Genomic DNA, 21,983 nt, shown 5'->3' with positions numbered 1-21,983 from the left:
CAGGAATTTCACCCCTGACCAACAAGGTGTTTAGTCACATTTTATTAAATCTGTTGTACAGTAAGTCTGTAGCTGGTGAAAGCAAAGAAGATCTTCTTGCTGAAATGTAATTATGTTGTCTCCTTGGGCCGCTGAAATTGCTCTTCATGTCCACTCTGTGTCTTGCTGGCCCAGGCAGGCTGGACTGAATTGGTGCAAGGATGTGTCCGGGTCCTTTAGAAGCCAGTGCAGTGCTTTGTGAAGCTGCTGGGGGGTTTGCAGTGTAACCATTTCTAACAGCAGGTTAAGGGTTTTAAATTGAGGAGTTTGGGCCCAAGGGGAGAATAACACTGCAGTTATTCTGAATTGTCAAAGAATTAGATGGTCCACACTGTAAGAAAAATTTTAGATAAATGGAGTTTGCAACTTTAGGTGCACAAACTTGTTGTTATTGTATCCATTGTGTAGGGAATAGATTCAGGCTTTGGGATCCGAATCATGGGCTTGAGTCTTGCATATAACACTTAACTAGTTGTGTGAGCATATCGTATTTATATTGTCTAAGTCTTTGTTTCCCCACTTGGGAAATGGCAATATTAAACGCGTCCACCTCATAGGGAAGCTGTAAGGATAGATTTCTAGAAATGGCAGATGACATACAGCATTATCTGCGTAGCAGAACATTGGAAACTCACTAAATGTCGAATAATAGGTGAATGGTTGAACCAATTATGGTATAGCCATATGATGTTCATTAGTTTCACAAGCCATTCCTTCGCTGATGTAAAAGTAATTACAGCCAGCTGAGGTCCAAAACTAGGAGGAAGTCTTAACTTTGTGGAGTGGAAATAATAATTATAATAACTAATATTTATATAGTGCTCGTATGCCAGATCCTATGTAAGTCTTGCACTTGTAACTACTCATTAAATCCTCAGAACAACCCATAAGAAAGAGTTGTTACTATTATTATCTATACCCATTTTTTACATGAGGCTACTGGGGCAAAGTAATATTAAAAAACATATCCGGCCAGTAAGTGGCCAGGTCAGAGTTCGTATAAAGGAATTGGGGAATGTGTGTGCAGTTAGAGTGCATTAAAGATGGCTCCTCCACACCTCATCTAGCTCTGTGATTTCCTGGATAAATGGAGAAAGACTTGGCCATGTTGCAGATGAATGAAACACACCATCATTGCAGTGTTGGCATAGTAGCATAGCAGCCGCCCAAAATATAGATGGAAACTGCCATACTCTTGAGTGGAAAGCCCTTCAGGTATCAAGATTGGCGGCTAATGATTCTGCAAGCTTAATATCCAATTGCAGACCATTTTTTTTTGCCTGCCTGCTCTACACTGCCTGCCTTTATTGAACACAAACTGTGATGTACTGAAGGAATCCAAGATACATTTGTAAAACATCATGTCAGGCCCTTTCTAGTCCCAGTATCCCCTGGTGATCCAAGGTTGGGGTCTAAAAAAATAGAACAGAGAAAAGGAAGCAAACACCAACTTGCCACAGATACATGTAGAGTGAAGGAGGTATTTTTTGTTTAAGAGACAGACAGCTGAGAAACAGTTATTTGATCCCTGCTGCTTGAGGGACAGTAGGGAAAGAAAGGTATTTTTGTGATCACTCTTCTGTGTTCCCTATGCGGCTTGGTTCATACAGTCACAACAAAAACCCGAGCTCTAATAATACATTGCCACCGACCACAGATATGTTGCGAGCCTCATGCACAGTAGTAACTAACATTCGGCTTCCTTTTGATTACTTCCAGGCCTGTGACATTTAGATGGCTGCACATTTCTTCTAACCTCAGAAAACTCAGAGTCCACAGCATACATCTCATAATCATGTGCTGACATAGAAACTGTAAGGAATCAGTGTCATTTATCTGTCTTTCATCACATTTAGGTGATAGGGTGAATGAGCACCGTATTAGGAGTCCAAAGACATGGGTTTGGGAGTAAATCTAACCTTGTCGCTGACTAGCTGTGACCTTGAGCGTGTCACTTCATCTCTATGAGGCCTCTAGTTCCCTTTATGTAAAATAATGATAGAGTTTTGGGCCCCCAGAAGCCCTTTCAACTCTAATATTCTGTGCTAAGGCATCACTGAGTTCCAGCTAATAACAGTTTCGAACAGAAATGGTGTTCATTCATCACATTCCACTGAGTAAAATCAGAGAACAGGAAGACCAAGAAAGTGGACATCTTAGATGCTTGTAATCTTCACCCATCAACTGGCGATGGCTCAGATAGTTCTCCAAGTAAGCCATGCATCCCCTCTTCTAAAAGGAGAAATGAGAATGTTAATATGCATTTGAACATTTTAAATGTCAAATGCCTCTGCATTGTTTTTATTTTTTAGATTCTCTCTAAGGCATCATTCTCAAAGCTAGTTAATCACAGCATTCTTGGGAAATATAAACATGAATTTTTTTTTATCTTACCTAAGTCTTTACTATACTAAATTTTATTCTGTTGCAACATGCTTGAAAATCTGTGGTTTGTAGGTTTGGTCAGCAAGTGCGTACTTTTTGAGCAAACTAATAGGTAACGTGAAAGAACAGTTTTCAGTATTTCCCTCTACTTGTGTTTGTGGGTACCCTTTACTGGTAACTACACCAAGCCCCACAAGCCATCCCAAATGGACTGTTTGCCAAATGCCTGTTTGCCTAATAAGGAAGCCACGCGTTAATGACAGCCTTATGTGTAGAACGTCTCATGCAGAAAGACTCATGAAAGGCAAATCTGGATTTATAGATAGATTTTTTTTTTTTTTTTCACAAAAGTCTAACGAATTCATGTAGTCAAATCTTAGGAACAGAAGTGTGTTTGGTAGCTTGAGCCTGCTGCCCGGACAGGCTCTGTGTGTCTGCTCTGAAAGACCAAATATCATCCCAACGGACCTGACCTAGTTGAACATAAATACACCATTGAGGAGTGACTGGCTTCAGAATTAATAAAATTTATAAATAAATAGGATGGCCTTGCAAAGAGGCTAAACTTGAAATGCCTCTTAATTTTTTTAAAGCAGTGCAGCAGGCTTTAGCTGCCCTACTGATGACAAAATCTATGAAATGAAACTGTTTGGTAGAAGGCAGTTGGATTGTTCGCATTTTGCAAGATTAGAAAATGAATTTGACCCATAATAAGATCATAATACAGAGCCTTATATTTTTTGGTAAGATGCTGATCCAACCTAGAAGGTAATGATTTGGGCTGTTTTTACACTTGAGCAATTTGGCATTTTCCCTTTCAATCTGTAAGTTCTCTGAGTAGGTGTGAATGGGTTTGTAAACACATCTTGATTTCAGTTTTTGTTGTCCGTAAGGTATACTCACTGGTTTCTCTAACCTGTCTTAACGACACAGCTCAATCTGCATCTGAATTTAGAGAGGTGGGCAGCCTCTGTGCTCCTGGACCTGCCAGTGAAGCCCATTAAAGAATCACCAGAGAAGGCATCCATTATAAGGGCTGGAAAGGAAGCCCCAAGATCCCTATTTCACTTGAGGGTATTATTCAGAAAAGAGGAATCTTTTTCACTTCTTGCCACCTAAGCTGAATTTTGAGAAGTAACCATAATAGATGAAGCTGAGAATTATAATTGGGTCTTTCGTATAGACAAATTGTACCGTGTCTTTTGAGTTTTGATTTTAAATTCCCCCTAAAAGGTCACTGGATACAAAGACAATCTCTGAATTTATTGAAAGGAAAGCTACAAAGCTGTTATATGCAGCTCTGTATATGCCTATTTGTGTTTCACACTGTCTTTTGTCAGCCAGTAACAAACAGACAAAATGGAATTCAGTCTAAGAATTTCTTTACCGTCTTTTAAAGATTTTCTTCAAGGACTTATTTCCAAACAGTGAGGAAAAATATTTCTAATTTAAAAAAATAAAAGACAAAGCCCCCCACATTTGTCCCATTACATGTCCTATCTTCTCAGCATTCAGAGTGGCAGATGTTAGGAGTTCACCTGGATGAATGTGGACAGAAGGCCATTAGGTATCTTTTCAGCTCCCTCACCTGGGAAGTGCACTTTTGACCTGGCAGCCATTGCTGCATTTACACTGAAATGACTAACTGCCCAGCCGGTTGCTATAATGTAAGCAGAGCCGTGCCTCGAATGTGAACCCAGTCTCAATGCAGTGATGCATTTTGAGCTATTTTCTGGGTGACTAATTAGGTCTCAACCTGGTGTCTCAGTTTTGGATTCCAAATCGGCCAAGTGGGCATCATGACATTGCCCCCAAGTAACAGGGTCTTTGGGCCCCTCTGATGCAAAGAGGAAGTACAGAGTGGTAGGAACCAGGCTACTTGGGTGTGAATCCTGGGTCTGACACTTGGTTGGTTTGGAAATCACTTAACTTCTTGGGGCATAGTATTCTCATCTAAAAAAAAAAATACGTGGAAAGAGTAGTATCTATATCATAGGGTATAAAGTGAAGTTGTTTTGCGGAAGGTAGCTGACTTGTTCACATTTTACAAGATTAGAAAATATATTTATCCCAAAAGGAGATCATAATGCGGAGCCTGATATTTTTTGTAAGATGGTGATTGCGCCTAAAAGCTAATAATTGGGGCCACTTTATATATGGTCATGTGAATTAAATAAATTAACTTTTATAAAGTGGTTAGAACGTGCCTGGCACATAGTAAATATTTCATTAGTGTTAGCTATTGTTATTAGTGTAAATTCAGCGGTATGCTTATCACAGTCAAGAAGTCCCTTGCAGAAGTCATAATTGAGAAGTAAAATATTAAACAAAATGTTTAAGCTTTTTAAAATTTCACTTTACTTATCAGGCATGGTGCTAATCATATTATATCCATTACCTTGTTAAAGACTGCAAGATTCCTTGGGGAACATGTATTTTACTCTGTTAAAAAGAAAGTTTTAAATACATATATATTAAAAAAGGAAAAAAATTGAACAATAAGCATTGAAGGAGTATTTTCTATTTTTATATGTAGACCAAATATCCATTAATAAAACTTACATTTCATTTCTTAAATATTTCTTAAATACCACATATTATACCATCATGCTGCATTCCTTTCAACTTTTTAAAAGTCCTTTCTCAGTTAGGAAATTTTGTTTGTTTGTTGACCCATTTGGGGAGGTAGACAAGACAGGTCTTATTATTTTAAATTTACAAAAGAGGACACTGAAGTTTTGTATAACCGAGGTGAAGTGACCATCCAAGATCATAAAACAAATTCATGGTCCAGGGCCACAACCATAACCCAGTTCTGGGTCGTGCTGGGCCTTGATCACAGCCCCTTGACTGTGCTGGGCCAGAGACTCTATCTGCCTCATCTTGCATCTGCCCAACAGTCATTTCCAAGAACTGAATAAAACCACCACCTTTGCATGATTTCCAAAGCTATTGATTGTGCCCTTATTCTTCATTCATCTTGTGGATAATAAATCCATCCATTTAAAGACAAGAAGAATTCAGTGTTCAGCTGTGGTCTGCTACACACATGTCCACTTTCCTTACATTTTCTTTGAACAGAACACAGTAAAATCTATTGTACGGCTCACCGGCGTGATATCGCTTTGATAGACACTGAGTGACCTAATATACACACTCCAGTGTACTCTAATCTGTGGTCTCCCAGCTCCTACTCGGCAGGAATTCTGAGATGTTGATGGAACCCCGTGATTTAACAGAGCAGCCAGGCTGCCCTTTCACCCTTCACACTGGTTCTGACAGCTGCCTGCCATGTGTAGAGAAAACCTCACAGGCTGAAACCCTGTCGCAGAGTAAAGGTCCTTGAATAAACATACAAGCATGATCATGCTACTATTCTAAAATTAAATTGCTTTTTTTAAACTGAATTTGCAGTGGGGAAATTTTACAGCTGAAGATCCAAGGCATCCCAAAGTGCACCAAGTACCTTCTCCTTTTAAAAATAAAACAAAATAACAGACACAGTGAGCCTGGTCCCATCCACACATATTTGAGTTACCTATCTTTTTCAAATGGATTAAGCCAGTTCATCAATGCCCAGGTTTGTCTACTCTGAGACATTAACACGCATGCCAGAAATGATGTGCAGCATCTCCTGGGTTTGTTGGGAAGCTTGATTTGTGTTTAAGCTATCAATTTAATCCACACTGCCTTTTTACTTTTATCAGGGTATTCTTCAGGTAGAAAGAAATGGAAGGAGCTTTTAGGCATGACTACCGTCCTAAATATAAAGTTGGTTTAAAAAAAAAAAAAAATCCCTACTCAGCCCAAATAGCATTGTGCTTTATAATTCATTCTCTTCACATACAGTACCCTGCGTTATCATGGCTAATGTTTTCCTGCTGAGCTGCCATCATCTTTTGTCAAGCTGTCAGGGTATTAAACTGATGTACCTTCCACATTTGGATAGAGGTCATTATCCTGTTGCCTGGTTGCATTGCCTCTGCTGAGCAGGTTAACTGCTTGAGGTCTTTCATCTAGATAAATGTTCGCCAGCACTTTTGCTCTGTGATGACATGAGCTGTTCCTTAGAGGTCAAATAGTGATGCTATGATAAGTTGTTCCCTTTGAGTTCACAGATTCAGAAAGGACCAGAGTCCAAATTTCATCATCGGCCTAAAAATAATGATAAATGCTCATTTTGGCATATTTCTCCCCAAAGTGCTGGACTGGGGACTCTTTAAAAAATACTTATGTTTTAATTTTATATAGAGAGAAAAAATTTGCTTTTAAGTATCTTATTGTTTCAGTGTCATAAGTGATTCCACTGGTCAGAATTAACCCCTTAGTTCTGATGATGGCAGAAATAAATTGTGTGTGTGTGTGTGTGTGTATGCATGCATAATAGATAAAATACATTGTAAGTTTTCAGGTTTGCTAATCTTAAAATAATATTTTAAGTGTAGTTTAAAGACTCCAATATTAGACACCTTGGTACCATCCAAATAGGAAGATAGTTTTTAAGTGGGGAGATATAATTAAGTCATTTCACTTTAGTGAAAATTGATTTGTTAACTAAGAAGAATTTTAGTTTGCTTTTATTTCATTTTTTATAATGAAGAGTATACCAAATTAAAAGGAAAAATGATTTTAAGTGATTATATTAGAACCAAATATAACTTCTATAAAAAGCTCGTTTTTGAATTCTTGTTTTCAATTCAATTTTTTTCCAAATATTTTTATTGTGGTAAAATAACACATAACATAAAATTTGCCTTCTTAACCATTTTTAAGTGTACAGTTCAGTGATATATCACAAGGTCGTACAACCATTACCATCCATCTCCAGAAGTCTTTTGTTTTTTAAAGTGGTTTTTCAACTGAAGCAGGCCTTACCTCTCTATTTACCATGACTAGTGTTATTATATGAGCTAAAAGATGCTTTCTGAGTAAATAGAACACATTTTTTAATAAAATCTTTTTTAAAATGCCACTTTAAACCATAGTCTCTTTTAAAATGTAAACACATGGAATCAACTTTCTTGACATTGTATAATTTTAGGCCAAACTGCTTAATTTTAATATTTGACTGCCTCATTTCCAATTGGATGATATATTTAGTCTTCTAAAAATATATTTAGTTTTTTTTTTAATGTGTACTATTATTTTCAACAACTGGACTAGATTTTAGATTATTGTTTTATTATTAAGGGTCAGTTATATGTAGTCCACAAATTTTATCATAAAACAAAATTTAAAACCTGCCTAGAAGTACCATCTTACAGAACTTGGAATTAGTGAGGTCAAATGCACTGATAGTTTTATTCATGTATTCATTAATATCTGTTAGGTGGTGTAGAAACACACATGAGTGAAACAGTGAGGACTATCTTCAAAGGAAGATTCTGTATTCCCTTTCCTATCCATTAATTATATCATCATCAACACAGTTGCCCAAACTATAAAGCTCAGCATCCTCCATGATGTGCCCTGTTTCTTAACCAGACGTTGAGTGAACAACCAAGACCTGTCAATCCCTCCTAAATATTATCTTAAAATCCATTTTCTCTTTGACACTCCACACTGTCTTCTAGCCTTAGCTGAGACCCTCTTTATCCCTCATCCTAAGTTGTTTCTCTGCCTCTAGTTACTCCCCATGCTGTCCCTCACCGCCATCCATCTTCCTTACTGCCAAGAGAGTTTTCTTTCCAAAAAACCAATCTGATCAGTCACTCCCTGCTTAGAGAGCATCCTCTCATCCATCTCAACCTTACCGCGTAGAATTGTTGTGAGCTGTACAAATCTCCAGGTAACAAACAAAGCGATGGACCCACTTTAGGTACCCAGAAAGCCTCCTCTAATTATAGCACCCAGACTCATTCTAATAATAAATGCTGTGCTTCTAGGGACGTATCAACTAACTTGGGGAGAAGGGAGGCCACCCTCATCTACCTTATTAAGAGATGCATTTCCAACAAAAAGTTTAGTCTTATGTTTAATACTTATTTTCAATTTTGTAGTATTTTGGCACTTTGCCTTGGGAAACTTTTTAAATTTAAATTACTGTATATATTTATGCTATGGGGTATTGTAGAACGATAAATAAATTCCATGATAAGAATGTATTATATTATGATAAAATTCTATTTAGGGAAGTGGGATGGAAGTACTAAAGGAGAAAAAAGTATGATATAAAATTTCCTACTGTTAAAGAATAATTTAATCATGTACTTTTAAAAATGGATGGTGAGATCAAATATACTTACATTACATTGGACCAAGTTTAAAGAATGATGTAAAATCTTTATTTTAAAATGTCAATGTTTTCAATAAGCCAAACATTACATTCTTTGCTACTATGAAATTTATGATCAAAATGTCCTATTTCAGCTTTAAAATGTGCAGAAAAGTACATAGTTTAACAAAAACATTTATGGAGTAGGCAAGCAAAAAAGATTGAAGACTATTCAATTAGAATGATCGGATTCCAATCCTAGAAACGCTGAGCAAATGTATGGAATGTTTATCCCCTACACCTTTAAAAGGGTTGTTTTTTACCATTATTTTATTTTAGTGTTATTAATAGACAAGTAGGCGAGATAACTTTCCTCCCAATTATGCTAAACAGTAAGTATCATCCAAAGGCTAATCAGTACCCACCAAGGACCCAGGGCTTCTGCACATCTCTGTAGCTGGACCTATGCCAAAGGGCCCAGCTAATCTCCAGTGGGTACAGAACTTACTGGATTTCTTCTGTAAGCACATGGCTACTCTTCCCAACTTTATTAATTCCTGTCCTTGCTGCTGATCTAGCATGAAAGAAGCTGGGGCAAGAGTTCAGTGTTCTCAGCAATATCCAGTAGCCTTCCCTCTCTGTCTAAATTAATTCTATGACTATTTCAAAAATTAAAGATATCACTCATATTCACCTTCCCAGCGTTGTCTCATGTAGGAATTAGCCTCTTTTGTAGTAGACATCTTTGGAGTCTTCTCCCTGACAAGGCCTTCTTCCTCTGTGAGATTTGCAGTCCTATACACAAGGTAGGCCCCAGCAACCCTATTTTTACTACATTATCCTGCTCGCTGGCAAGACTCTACTGGACTAGAAATGGAAACCTGGCCCAGGCTGGACCATTCATATTTGCTCTTTCAGAGTTGGAATTGGACTAGGATAAGCAGGTCAATCTCTAATGCCCCCATGAAGAAAAGGCATGCTGTCTGCAAATGTGGGGTGGAATTTTATTTATTTATTTTTATTTATTTATCAATGGCTGTGTTGGGTCTTCATTTCTGTGCGAGGGCTTTCTCTAGTTGCGGCAAGCGGGGGCCACTCTTCATCGCGGTGCGCGGGCATCTCACTATCGCGGCATCTCTTATTGCGGAGCACAGGCTCCAGACGCACAGGCTCAGTAGTTGTGGCTCACGGGCCTAGTTGCTCCGCGGCATGTGGGATCTTCCCAGACCAGGGCTCGAACCCGTGTCCCCTGCATTGGCAGGCAGATTCTCAACCACTGCGCCACCAGGGAAGCCCGTGGGGTGGACTTTTGCCCGAAAGTGCAATGCGAAAAGCAGAGAAAGGATCAAGTGAAGATGCAAGATCATGCATCTTAAAGGAGTTTGAGAGCCATGGTGCTGGAGGCCAAGAAGTGCATTCTAAGTTTTCATCTCTACCTTTCTTAAAGTGGGGGTGTCTTTCTTCCCCTCCAATTCCATAAGCTAGCTTTATATTTCTTAATAAATCCCATCTTTGCATGAAAAAAAAAAAAAGAGTTCAGTGTTCTTATTGGGATTTAGAATTACACAGTTGAGAAATTAATGACATCCAACGTTGTCATTAAACATACAACTTTCTAGCCTTGAATTTTTTTATTGCACTCACTTACCAGGAGCTCATGGACAGTGGGTTAAATGTGTGATAGGATCATTTTTAATGGATCCACAGTTTTCAGATTCCCCCTGTCAGCTGAGATACCAAAGCACAGCCACATGATTAACTCAGAGTTAACATCAACGTTTATCATGAAAGAATCTTTGCTAGATGCTTGGGATGCAAAATGCGTCACAAATTCACATCATTCATGCCTTCAAGGAGTTTACTTTCTAGTTTTGATGAAAAGTTTAAATAATAATGCAGTCCATGCCAGGGCTATTAAGTAGTCATTAAAGTAATATTTAATGACATATTGAAATATGGTCTATGCCTATCACTAAATGAAAACAGCAGGTTGCAAAACAGCTGTGCATAGTACAACCCCATTTCAGTAACTGAAGTATACACATATATGCACAAAAAAAAGATGGAAAATTATAAGCAAAATGTTAACAGTCTTTCTTTCTTGATCAAGTAGAACTGTGCGGTAGTTTAACTGCCTTTTTTGCACAGTTTAACTTCTTCAATGAGGAGATCCCTTTGGTAATAAAGCTGTCGTCATTGGGCCTGGGGTGACTCTAGATTTTAGGTATGAGGCTATGGGCTGTGAACAGGACAACAGACTATTAAGACAAACAGGAAAACCTGCATCCCTTAAGATCATTTTTGGAGGTCAGAGCGGAGGTAATCCTACCTGAAGAGAGGGCCAGCCACCCATCCACTCACTCTCATCAGATCCACTTCCAGTCGGTGTTCTCTGGCAACAGGTTCCATCCTTGCTGGCAAGCCAGGAAGGATTGGAGACAGAAGTGAACCATCCCATGAAGCTCTTATGCGACATACACTTTAGGCCTTGGCCCCCGTAGCCTCCAGGAGTAAGTGCCTGAAGGAGGGCGAGTCAGGGTCTACATATATGGTCTAGTGCCCCATTTTCTGGAGCCTCTGTCCCGTATTTCTCTCAACTTTTCCAACTATGGACAACTATTTTGACATTTTGCCCTCAGGAGTTTAGGGGGAGGGAGCTTGTGGAGAGAACTTTGTCTTGCCATTGAGGCCTGGCTCCAGCCCTTACAAGCTAGGTCATCTGGAAAGTTCCTTAATGTCTCAGTTTATATCAGAAAATATCTTTCAAATGGGGATTGTACCACCTGCCATGCATCCTTTAAATGACAATTTGACAGAAAAAGAAGGAAGCACTTTTTTTTTAAGAAAAGTCCTATCCAAATACAAGAGATTCATATTAGAAAACCTAACTTTACACTGAGAGATTATCCGGAGACTTGGTTTTTTGTTTTTTGGTTTTTTTTTAACATCTTTATTGGAGTATAATTGCTTTACAATGGTGTGTTAGTTTCTGCTTTATAACAGAGTGAATCAGTTATGCATATACATATGTCCTCATATCTCCTCCCTCTTGCATCTCCCTCCCTCCCACCCTCCCTATCCCACCCCTCTAGGTGGTCACAAAGCACCGAGCTGATCCCCCTGTGCTATGCAGCTGCTTCCCACTAGCTATCTATTTTACATTTGGTAGTGTATATATGTACATGCCACTCTCTCACTTGGTCCCAGCTTACCCTTCCCCCTCCCCATGTCCTCAAGTCCATTATCTAGTAGGTCTGTGTCTTTATTCCCGTCTTGCCCCTAGGTTCTTCATGACCATTTTTTTTTTTTTTTTAGATTCCATATATATGTGTTAGCCTATGGTATTTGTTTTTCTCTTTCTAACTTACTTCACTCTGTATGACAGACTCTAGGTCCGTCCACCTCACTACAAATAACTCAATTTTGTTTCTTTTTATGGCTGAGTAATATTCCATTGTATATATGTGCCACATCTTCTTTATCCATTTTTCTGTTGATGGGCACTTAGGTTGCTTCCATGTCCTGGCTATTGTAAAGAGAGCTGCAGTGAACATTTTGGTACATGACTCTTTTTGAATTATGGTTTTCTCAGGGTATATGCCCAGTAGTAGGATTGCTGGGTCATATGGTAGTTCTATTTTTAGTTTTTTAAGGAACCTCCATACTGTTCTCCATAGTGGCTGTATCAATTTACATTCCCACCAACAATGCAAGAGTGTTCCCTTTTCTCCACACCCTCTCCAGCATTTATTGTTTGTAGATTTTTTGATGATGGCCATTCTGACCGGTGTGAGATGATACCTCATTGTAGTTTTGATTTGCATTTCTCTAATGATTAATGATGTTGAGCATCCTTTCATGTGTTTGTTGGCAATCTGTGTATCTTCTTTGGAGAAATGTCTATTTAGGTTCTGCCCATTTTTGGATTGGGTTGTTTGTTTTTTGATATTGAGCTACATGAGCTGCTTGTAAATTTTGGAGATTAATCCTTTGTCAGTTGCTTCATTTGCAAATATTTTCTCCCATTCTGAGGGTTGTCTTTTTGTCTTATTTATGGTTTCCTTTGCTGTGCAAAAGCTTTTACGTTTCATTAGGTCCCATTTGTTTATTTTTGTTTTTATTTCCATTTCTCTAGGAGGTGGGTCAAAAAGGATCTTGCTGTGATTTATGTCAGAGAGTGTTCTGCCTATGTTTTCCTCTAAGAGTTTTAGAGAGTCTGGCCTTACATTTAGGTCTTTAATCCATTTTGAGTTTATTTTTGTGTATGGTGTTAGGAAGTGTTCTAATTTCATTCTTTTACATGTACCTGTCCAGTTTTCCCAGCACCACTTATTGAAGAGGCTGTCTTTTCTCCACTGTATATTCTCGCCTCCTTTGTCAAAGGTAAGGTGACCGTATGTGCATGGGTTTATCTCTGGGCTTTCTATCCTGTTCCATTCATCTATATTTCTGTTTTTGTGCCAGTACCATACTGCAGAGACTTGGTTTTTACTGACATTTTAACCAGATTCCATTTCCTTGAAAATGTTGAGGAATTGGGCCTCCCTGGTAGCGCAGTGGTTAGGAATCCGCCTGTCAATGCAGGGGACACGGGTTTGAGCCCTGGTCCGGGAAAATCCCACATGCTGTGGAGCAACTAAGCCTGTGTGCCACAACTACTGAGCCTGCACTCTAGAGCCCACGAGCCACAATGCCTGAGCCCACGTGCCACAACTACTGACGCTTGAGTGCCTAGAGCCCCTGCTGTGCAACAAGAGAAGCCACCACAACAAGAAGCCTGCAAACCACGACAAAGAGTAGCCCCCGCTCACCGCAACTAGAGAAAGCCCACGCGCAGCAATGAAGACCCAGTGCAGCCAAAAATAAATAAATTAAGTGAATAAAGAATTTAACTAGATGCTGTCTTTAAAAAAAAAAAAAAAAATGTTGAGGAATAAATTCTGCACTAGAGAGGGAAAGCATGCCCTCACATTACCATAGCTGAAGTTCTGCTTTCCAAGGCAGATCTGTTTCCAGGAATTAAGTAAACACCAGCTCGGAGATTCATGCTGCAAACCTCTAATGCCTAGGTGACGTCTAAGGGATTTAATCAAGCTACAGGATATATGATTCAAAGGACAAAAAATAAAGTGATTACGAAAACTCTTCTCTATGACAAGGAAACAGCAGATTGTTTCCATTAATTTTATGAGTAATTTTGTTTTTGTTGGCAGAAAGCTACACCCGGGGCAAGTGTGGTGCACAGTGGGAGGGAGGACTTATTGGAACAGCGCAAGGATTGTGTCACAGCCACTGCAGCGCAGTACATTTGAAGCTGGGTTCCTCTCCCCGTACAAGTCGGCTTCGCCTCCCAGCTTTTCTCTTCTCATCCTTGGTCCCACTGCCCACTGGGGCTCTAGCTCTCCTTTCGTCTGCATCTCATATCAGCCACCAGGGCCTGCCCATCTTTGCCTTGAACCGTGTCTTGAATGTCTGTGCTTTTCTCCATTCTCTCACCTCACACCTGTGTCCCTGTAAGAGATCCTCTGGGCTCAGGCAATCACACAGAAAACTTCTATAGAGTGCTTGCTGTGACTACAAGCTCCCCCTTGTTCCCCTCCACCCAGAATGGTGACATATAATAAGTCGTCCGAAATGTTGTTTTCATCACGTCATTTCCCTTCTCAGAGATCTGAAGGGACTCTCTTTATTTCTTTCCACCACAAGTCTAGCCTCTTCTGTTTAGATTTCAAGGCTTTTCACAATCTGACTCCATCCTACTAGAATCTACCCCCAAAGTCCCACTTCTCTACTCAGATCGGATGCTGTCTCCATGTTTCATTTATTCATTTTCTCCATACTGATGTGCTGTATACCTGCTATATATATGCCAGGCACAGCGCTAAGTGCCTAAGAATATGATAGGGTTCTTTCCGTGAGAAGCTCCAAAAGTCTAAAGGTGGAAATATGTAAGGAAATAGCATAATATGATATGATCAAGGTTCCTTAAGGGGTTGTATAGTGCACTGGTTAAGTTCAAAGAGGAAAGTGCTGATTCCACCTGAGGAATCAGGCTGACGATTTTGTCTAGAGGGACCAGGGAAGTTGTCCAAAGGGAGCCAAGTCAAGACCAAAGGAAGGGAAACCTGAGAGTCAAAAGCTGGTGTGCCTACCTCATACTAAAATCCAGATCTAAATCCCATGCATAAGAATAGAATTTCAAATGAGGAAGGAGTCAAGAGTCAGAAAGAAGGAAAGTCAGACCATTCTGAGCATACGAGGACGAGACGGTGGGTCCTGGACAGTCACTGAGAGAAATGTTAGAATGCGGAGGGCTCATCTTTATTAAATGGTAGGTGTTTGGCTTAAAATTACTGAATGGTGGGATGAAGGCAGTATTGGGAGCCAACACATGGAAGCATAGGATTACTATGACCTAAGCACAGAATAGGTTTTGGAAATGGTTATGATGGGACAGGAATGTTGGGGTCAAGTTGAGAAGGACTTTGATTGCCAGCCCCAGAAGCATGAACTTATCCTGTTTGCAGTTGGGGGCGGGGCCATCACACGGGAGGTTGGCCAGGCATCAGGATTGGGGCAGGTCATGGGTGAACTCATGATTGACTCTCCCAGACACAAGTCCTAGATAGGAGCTGCATCAGCCTAGGAGAAGGGGACCCCTTTTTCTAATTTGCATAAAAACACACATGATGCATGTGGTAGCCCCAGTTGTCATCTCTATTTTAGGAAAAGGATTCTGGCAACAAATGTTTGTTCATGGATTCAATTAATGCCTATCAAGCACCTCCTATGGTTCAGACATCATTCTAGACCCCTGGGACTCAGTGGTTAATGAGACAGATCTATCTCCACCCTCAGAGCCCAAGAAAGTAAGCAGGGATGCTAGAAATGAAAGAAGTATTTTAAAGGCTGTTGCCCTTCCCGTAGCTTTTCTCTATCCAATTCTACCCACCCTTTAAAGCCCAGCTCAATCCCAACCACATTCCCCAGTGATAACCCTTACTGATCTCCTTCTCCAGAACTCATACTTTAAAAACTTAAAAAAACATCAACTCATACTTAACTTTTTTTCTGATTACAGAAATAACATGTTCAGTATACAAATTCAAAAACAATATAAGTACCTGATATAAAGAGAACATACGCTCACTAAAAAGAAGCACTTTGCATTAATACATATGCCCCTAATATCTTACTTCTGTACAACCACCAATGCATCATTGTCATCATCATCTTCATCTTCATTATAAAGTGAGCACATTATGTCCAAAATTATGGTTTTAAACTTTATACCTGGAGAGAACATAGAATTCTTTTATTTTTACAACTTTATTGAGATATATTTCACACACCATATAATTCACCCATTTAAAGTGTGCAGTTCTGTAGTTTGTAGTATATTCACAGAGCTGTGCAACTATCACCACAGTCTAATTCCAGAACGTTTTCATCATCCTAAAAAGAAACCACGTACCTATTAGCAGTCATTCCCTATGCCCATTTCCCTACATCCCCACAGGCCCAGATGACCACTAATCTCCTCTCCGTCTCTATGGATTTGAAATTCTGGACATTTCACATAAATGGAATCATATAGTATGTGGCCTTTTGTGACTGGTTCTTTCACTTAGCATAATGTTTTCAAGGTTCATTCATGCATCAGTATTATATTTTTTCTTTCTTCTCTTTTTTTTCCAAAGTACTATCCATTCTATGGGTGTAGCACATTTTATTTATCCGTTCTTCAGTTGACAGACATTTGGGTTGTTTCCACTTTTTGGCTATTATAAAAATGCTGCTATAAACATGAAGGTGTCTGCATCATTTTACATCCCCACGAGCAGTGTATGAGGATTCCAATTTCTCCACATTCTCATAGGATCTCTTTGTAAGAAGGAGCTGCCTCTACTCTGGAATAGAAGGGTCTGAGGTAGGCTGGATGGCTGCTAATCGTCCATTCATTGTATATGTACAAATTACAATAGCTTTGTCTTCCAAGTTTATGCTAAAGTCTGAAAAGGTGCTTTTGAGCGAATCCTTCTTTGGGGGAAAAAATATTTATTTGGGTTAATGTTCTTCACCAAAGGGCTACATTTGACTATAGTCTTTCTTTCAGCAATCACATGAATCCAAAAGGTGGTTTGGGGTTTGTTTTTTCTTTAAATTCTGAGACAGGGAAAGAGCGTGAATTTAGATATCAAGAGCTCTGGACACCGCTTCCGGTGGCAGGGTCTGGGGAAGGGGCGCCAGGCGCCATGTCGGGCCGCGAAGGTGGCAAGAAGAAGCCCCTGAAGCAGCCCAAGAAGCAAGCCAAGGAGAAGGACGAGGAACGTAAGGCATTCAAGCAGAAACAGAAGGAGGAGCAAAAGAAACTCGAGGAGCTAAAAGCGAAGGCCGCGGGGAAAGGCCCCCTGGCCACAGGTGGAATTAAGAAATCTGGCAAAAAGTAAGCCATTCCTTGTGCCGGAGGCAATGGTGATCCTTAATTCCATTCCTGTTTAAACATCTGGATTAAACATCTGGATTCCCTGCCATAACATCTGTTGCCACCTCTAGCTAGAATGAAGTGTTGTCTTGGAACCTATTGTACATTTAAGAACAAACTTTTGTTAAAAAAAAAAAAGAAAAAAGCTCTGGACAATTGTTGACTCCATAGAGTCTGTGATAATTAAAACATTCTCTTTGAGAGTTAGTTAGTTAGTTATATACCCTTTAAGGGAAAAATATGCACATGAGATTTTATACTTGATAACACTCCTGAAAATAAGAGAGCTACAATAAATCTGTAGGAGGAAAGAACCTCCAAAAACAAGTTAAAAGTAAAATATTAGTTCAATAAAGCATGAGAATGCGATCAGAATTAAATAAAGCAGTGATAGAGAAAAGTTAAATTATTTAAAACAGTACATAATTATATCTATATCATCGCATCTCTTTAAAACTTTCTCTAATTCATTTAAACATAATAATTACTCTTTGCCCTTCTAATAAGATATTCTATTTGGTTTAAAAATATATAGTTAAGTACTCTGGTAAGCCCTTTGCCACAATTAAGACATGCCTCTCTTTTTCATATTGCAGTCAAAACACATGAGAATCAATAAACAACCACTTCAGCATTAGGTTTACATCCATACTTTAGTGAGGGCAAGCATCACAGGGAGTACGTGGAAATCTCTTAGGAAAGATGGTCAGTAACTTCTTCCAAACATATTTCTGAACACGGTAATGTTCCCTTCCCCATTAATCTGGTAATTTTCTTCCTTTCTACTATGAAGTATTACTTTCATTTGTTGAGGATGGTAATAATTTTCAGATCAGGAAGAGTAAGGGAACCAGCATCTATTGAGTAATCCCTGAGTGCTGAGACTTATTTTGTGATTCATTGTAATTTTTTTGAAAAAGAAATTTGATTTCAAGTAGTTAAATAAATATTTTTAGGAATATCGCTTAAACATTCCTCATGTATTTTAACTCATACCCTTTATTACTGATGAACAAACAGTGAGACAAAATGCAAGTGTTGATCAACCCTCAATGGAATCGAGAGGAAAGAAGTAGTAGAGAGAATCTAGTGTTTATCCCCTCCCACACTAAGCAATTGGAACCACTATCCAGACGAAACAGAGCCCTCAATGGTAGTGGTATATCTATCTGGGGATAGAGTTGTAATCAGTTGTCAGTTTCTTTCCTCGGATTCTGAGTTCACCAGCTAAGAGCTAGATGCTCAAGACCAAGGTGTAGTATGTGTGCAGATAGATAAATAGGTAGCTTAGATATATATAAGATAAACAGATGATAGACAAATAATCATAAGAAACATGCTGCTGTTATGTTTAGAGTAAGATTTTCAAAATCTGTAGTTAAAATTTTAGATAAAAATTACCAAGTCCAAATCTTTTGTCTCAGTGCTCAGTATAAAATATGATTGTAAAAAAAAATAGTCATTGGATGAAGAAGGTAATTCCATTGCCTTATTGTCAACATTATATCATACCTTAAAATCAGATGTGACTGTGGAACAACAGTTTATCAATATGTTGTATAATTGTTGATCAATTTAGAAATAAGAGATTCAAACCTTGTTTCCCTTCTGTAAATAAGAGGATAAAATTAAAGCATTTTAAATTTGAAGGGTTCATCTTTAATTTAGTAATAACCAAATTCTAGTGCCTAAAAGTGTGTACTTATTTGATTTTCTTTCTTCATACATGTGTCTTATGTGTTTGTAGTTAAAGAGGTTGAGCAACATTTGACATTCGTGATTATTTTCTATTTAGATATCATAGCTCTCTTTTTCATCTTTATCATTTCATTTTTCATTATTAGTGCATTGAAAAGATATTACCAAAAAAAATCACAAAATAATTCAATTTCAATATAGAATGTGAAGCAGGAAATATATTTTACTTCTTCCTTCCTTTTCTGAACAATTTTCTCTTAAACACAAGGATATTTAGCAAGGCTTTAAACAGTGCTGAAAAAGTTTAGTTTTTCATTGCAGTTGCCAAATATTAACCATCTCACCAACTCACAGTTATGCAGCAGTTATTCATCACATTGTGTGTATGTTAATTATACAAATAATAAGTTATTTATCCAATAATTAAATTTCAATAATAAAACTTTCTTATTGGAAAGTATTCAAATAACACAAAGGAATATCTAGTAAAACTTTAAAATTCCCAACCTGCAGAAAATCTTGATCTCCTTCCAGAGGTAGCTACTATTAATAGCTGGTATATATCATTCCAGATGCTTTTTGATATACATAACATTTCATGCTTATAATTTCAAAGAATACCATTACTTAAATTTTACTCAGATTCAAATTATATGAAATTCAAGTTACCCAACCTGAGAGTGATAGTCACACGAGAATTCCAATTTTTGCACCAGGTATCTGGCAACTTTCCTATTGCTAGCAGGAAGAAATACAAGCAAAAATAGAATACTGTAAAGCTTGACAGACGTATCCAGTGCTAGTATTCATTTTTTAATATAAAAGCATGTATTTTCTTGTATGGCTTGTGGTATTTTTCTCTTTACCTTATCAAATTCTGTTCTATTGCTTTTCAGAATTGAGTCTTCTCTCCTGCCCACATCATTTAAGAGTTACTACCATTACAATACAGTAGAAAGAGTATGGAATTTGGAGTAATAAAATCTGGTACAAGTTCCAACTTTGCCACTTACTAGCTGTGAGTCCTTAAGTAAATTATGTGTATTCTCTACCCCTTATTTTCCTCATTGGAATAAGGAATGGCAAACCAACTACCTCACTAGGATTGTTTTGAAGAGTAGAGACTTGTAATCCAAACTAGACATGATAAGCATTGTGTCATTCAGGATGGACTACGTTTTGCTGTGGCTTAATATAACAAACGTTTATTTCTTGTTGACACTGTATGTCCATATGAGTCATGAGAGGCTCTGCTCAGGGATGCAGGGTAACAGAGGCTGCATCTCTCTACAGTCTTCCTCAGCCACCTTGGCAGGGGGAAGAGACCTGGCAAGAGGAATACTGGTCCTTAAGGCAACCACATGGATATGTACATCTCATTGGTCCGAGCAGGTGGAATGGCCATGCCTAACTTCCAAGGGAGACGTAAAAGGCATTCCACCCAGGATCCAGAAGACAGAGAGCTGGAACTTAGTGAAGAGCACTAATGACCACTAATGTTAGCAAACATTAGAGATAATGTAAAGCCTTTCGAGGGAAGGGTGAAAAGTCATTCCTTGTTATTTTCTTTGATCCCAAATGTATTCAAGAAAGATTTCCAGGGAAGGAAAACAAGTCTGGGGACAAAAATGGGAGCCTTATGTGGGAGCCAGGCATAGTGAAAAGGAAAATAGGGTGAGGAATTCAACAAGAAAAGAAAGTGAGGGAAGGGACAGAGTCAAAGTGAAGCAAGCTGGGTCTCGTGTGACTAGAGACTGAGCCCCACTCTTCTAGATCTGCAGAGGGTTGCAAACTGCAGCCTAGGTGAACTCTTCCTCAATCCCCTCCATATATCATTAGACGTAGGATGCCTGCCTCACACAGAAGACCTCAAAGCCACTTCACTCCACCTCTGAGCTCAGTTCCTGGTTTTGCCTCTGCTGTCTGGTCTCACTGTTGGCGTTGTGTTCTTGTTTCGACCTTTGCACAGCTCCTGGGGCTCTTCATCATGGAAGATTACTACCCAATCCAGGGGTGGCAACACCATGGCCACCAGGCTTCACAAGCCACTGAAACAGTCACAGCAAGGTTTTCTTTCTATCCCCTCAGAACCTTTAAAGAGCATCCTATTTTCTTGGTGCTTTAAAGTAAAGGAAGAAGTCTCCCTTATTGTGTATAAGGAAGGCATGTCAACATAAATGGAAATAGTTTAGATTTCATTATTCCAAGTCCAGTTTTTCCTAAAATTCCTCTACTTTGGCTTAATTGTAGAAGGGTTACAAATCTACAAGAGGGTTCGGATCCCATATCTATATGTTTAGAATTTCTCTGGTCAGAATATTCCTTCAAAAACATCACCACCAGGCATTGGACGGTGTGGGTGTGTATTTTCATGTGTGTGACTGTGCTGAGGGAAGGGTGCATGAGGGAAGAGGAAATGTGAAGCTTCAAAAAAAGGAAATGGGGAATGGTCTTGTTGCATTTAATCACTGGAAAACCATGGTCAAAAAAAATGTGTATTTTTTCTTTTGAAACTCTTAGTCTCTTTATCTTATGCTCAAAGGAATAAATATTATAAAATTAAGCTGTATAAAAGTAAAATTATGTGGATCAGAGAACTGAAGCAATTCTGTGCAGATTCCCTTGATCACCCAAACCAGCGAGCAGATCCATGGGAGGAGCAAGGTAGAGAGAGGGACGGTTAGGTGTGGTTGCTATGGCAACCATGTGCTGATTGGAATAATACTGAGGAATTGTGATTCATCCCTGGCTCCACATTTTCCTTTTCTCTTCTTAACTGGCCCCTAAATATTTGCAGTCCTCGGGGTCTTGGTGCTACCAAGGCAGGTCACAGAGAGACACCGTGCAGCCAGAGGTAGCTGTCCCCTAGCAATAGCAAGGAAGGCACAAGTTATTCATGTGCCTGGGATAAACAGGGTACAAGTGTAAATAAGGTTTAACCAGAGCGATGCAAGTGAGCAAGAATCATCAGAATGCCAAGCTTCCAGGCCAAGTCCTGGAATGCCACAACTCTGAAATGACAGAACCAAAGTGAGGCCATAGAAGCCAGATCAGCCTGTGAAGTGCAGATATAAAAGACCATGAGTTCGTTTTCTGATGTTAAGAAGAAACACTGGTATTGACAAGAGAGACAAAGGTTTGTCCAGAGGGTTGGAGTGGGAT

At 39.0% G+C, this 21,983-nt stretch overlaps 2 protein-coding genes across 5 annotated transcripts in view; both read left to right on the top strand.

Moving 5' to 3' along the window:
* Positions 1-21,983, top strand: part of CDK14 (cyclin dependent kinase 14) — a 567,195-nt gene that overhangs the window by 527,487 nt on the left and 17,725 nt on the right. The window contains exon 15 of one of the 4 annotated variants that reach the window (XR_011074670.1): positions 12,953-13,021. The exons of the other annotated variants lie outside the window; for them this stretch is intronic. The gene's annotated coding sequence lies outside the window, so the exon portion shown is untranslated. The remainder of the gene's footprint in view (positions 1-12,952; positions 13,022-21,983) is intronic. 4 annotated transcript variants of the gene reach the window in all.
* On the top strand, positions 16,851-17,223 carry LOC137768657 (translation machinery-associated protein 7-like). Its single transcript, XM_068550208.1, has one exon. It carries the CDS (start codon positions 16,894-16,896, stop codon positions 17,086-17,088), a length of 195 nt encoding a protein of 64 aa, XP_068406309.1. The 5' UTR covers positions 16,851-16,893; the 3' UTR covers positions 17,089-17,223.

The sequence above is a fragment of the Eschrichtius robustus genome, chromosome 8 (genome assembly GCF_028021215.1).
Source record: "Eschrichtius robustus isolate mEscRob2 chromosome 8, mEscRob2.pri, whole genome shotgun sequence".
In the NCBI taxonomy this organism is placed as follows: Eukaryota; Metazoa; Chordata; class Mammalia; order Artiodactyla; family Eschrichtiidae; genus Eschrichtius; species Eschrichtius robustus.
The sequence above is the reverse complement of the archived record's forward strand: the minus strand, read 5'-3'. Positions and strand labels throughout refer to the sequence as shown.

Bases quoted from the DNA above. Each gene is read 5' to 3' on its own strand.
- LOC137768657 (XM_068550208.1), top strand. From the start codon at position 16,894: ATGTCGGGCCGCGAAGGTGGCAAGAAGAAGCCCCTGAAGCAGCCCAAG.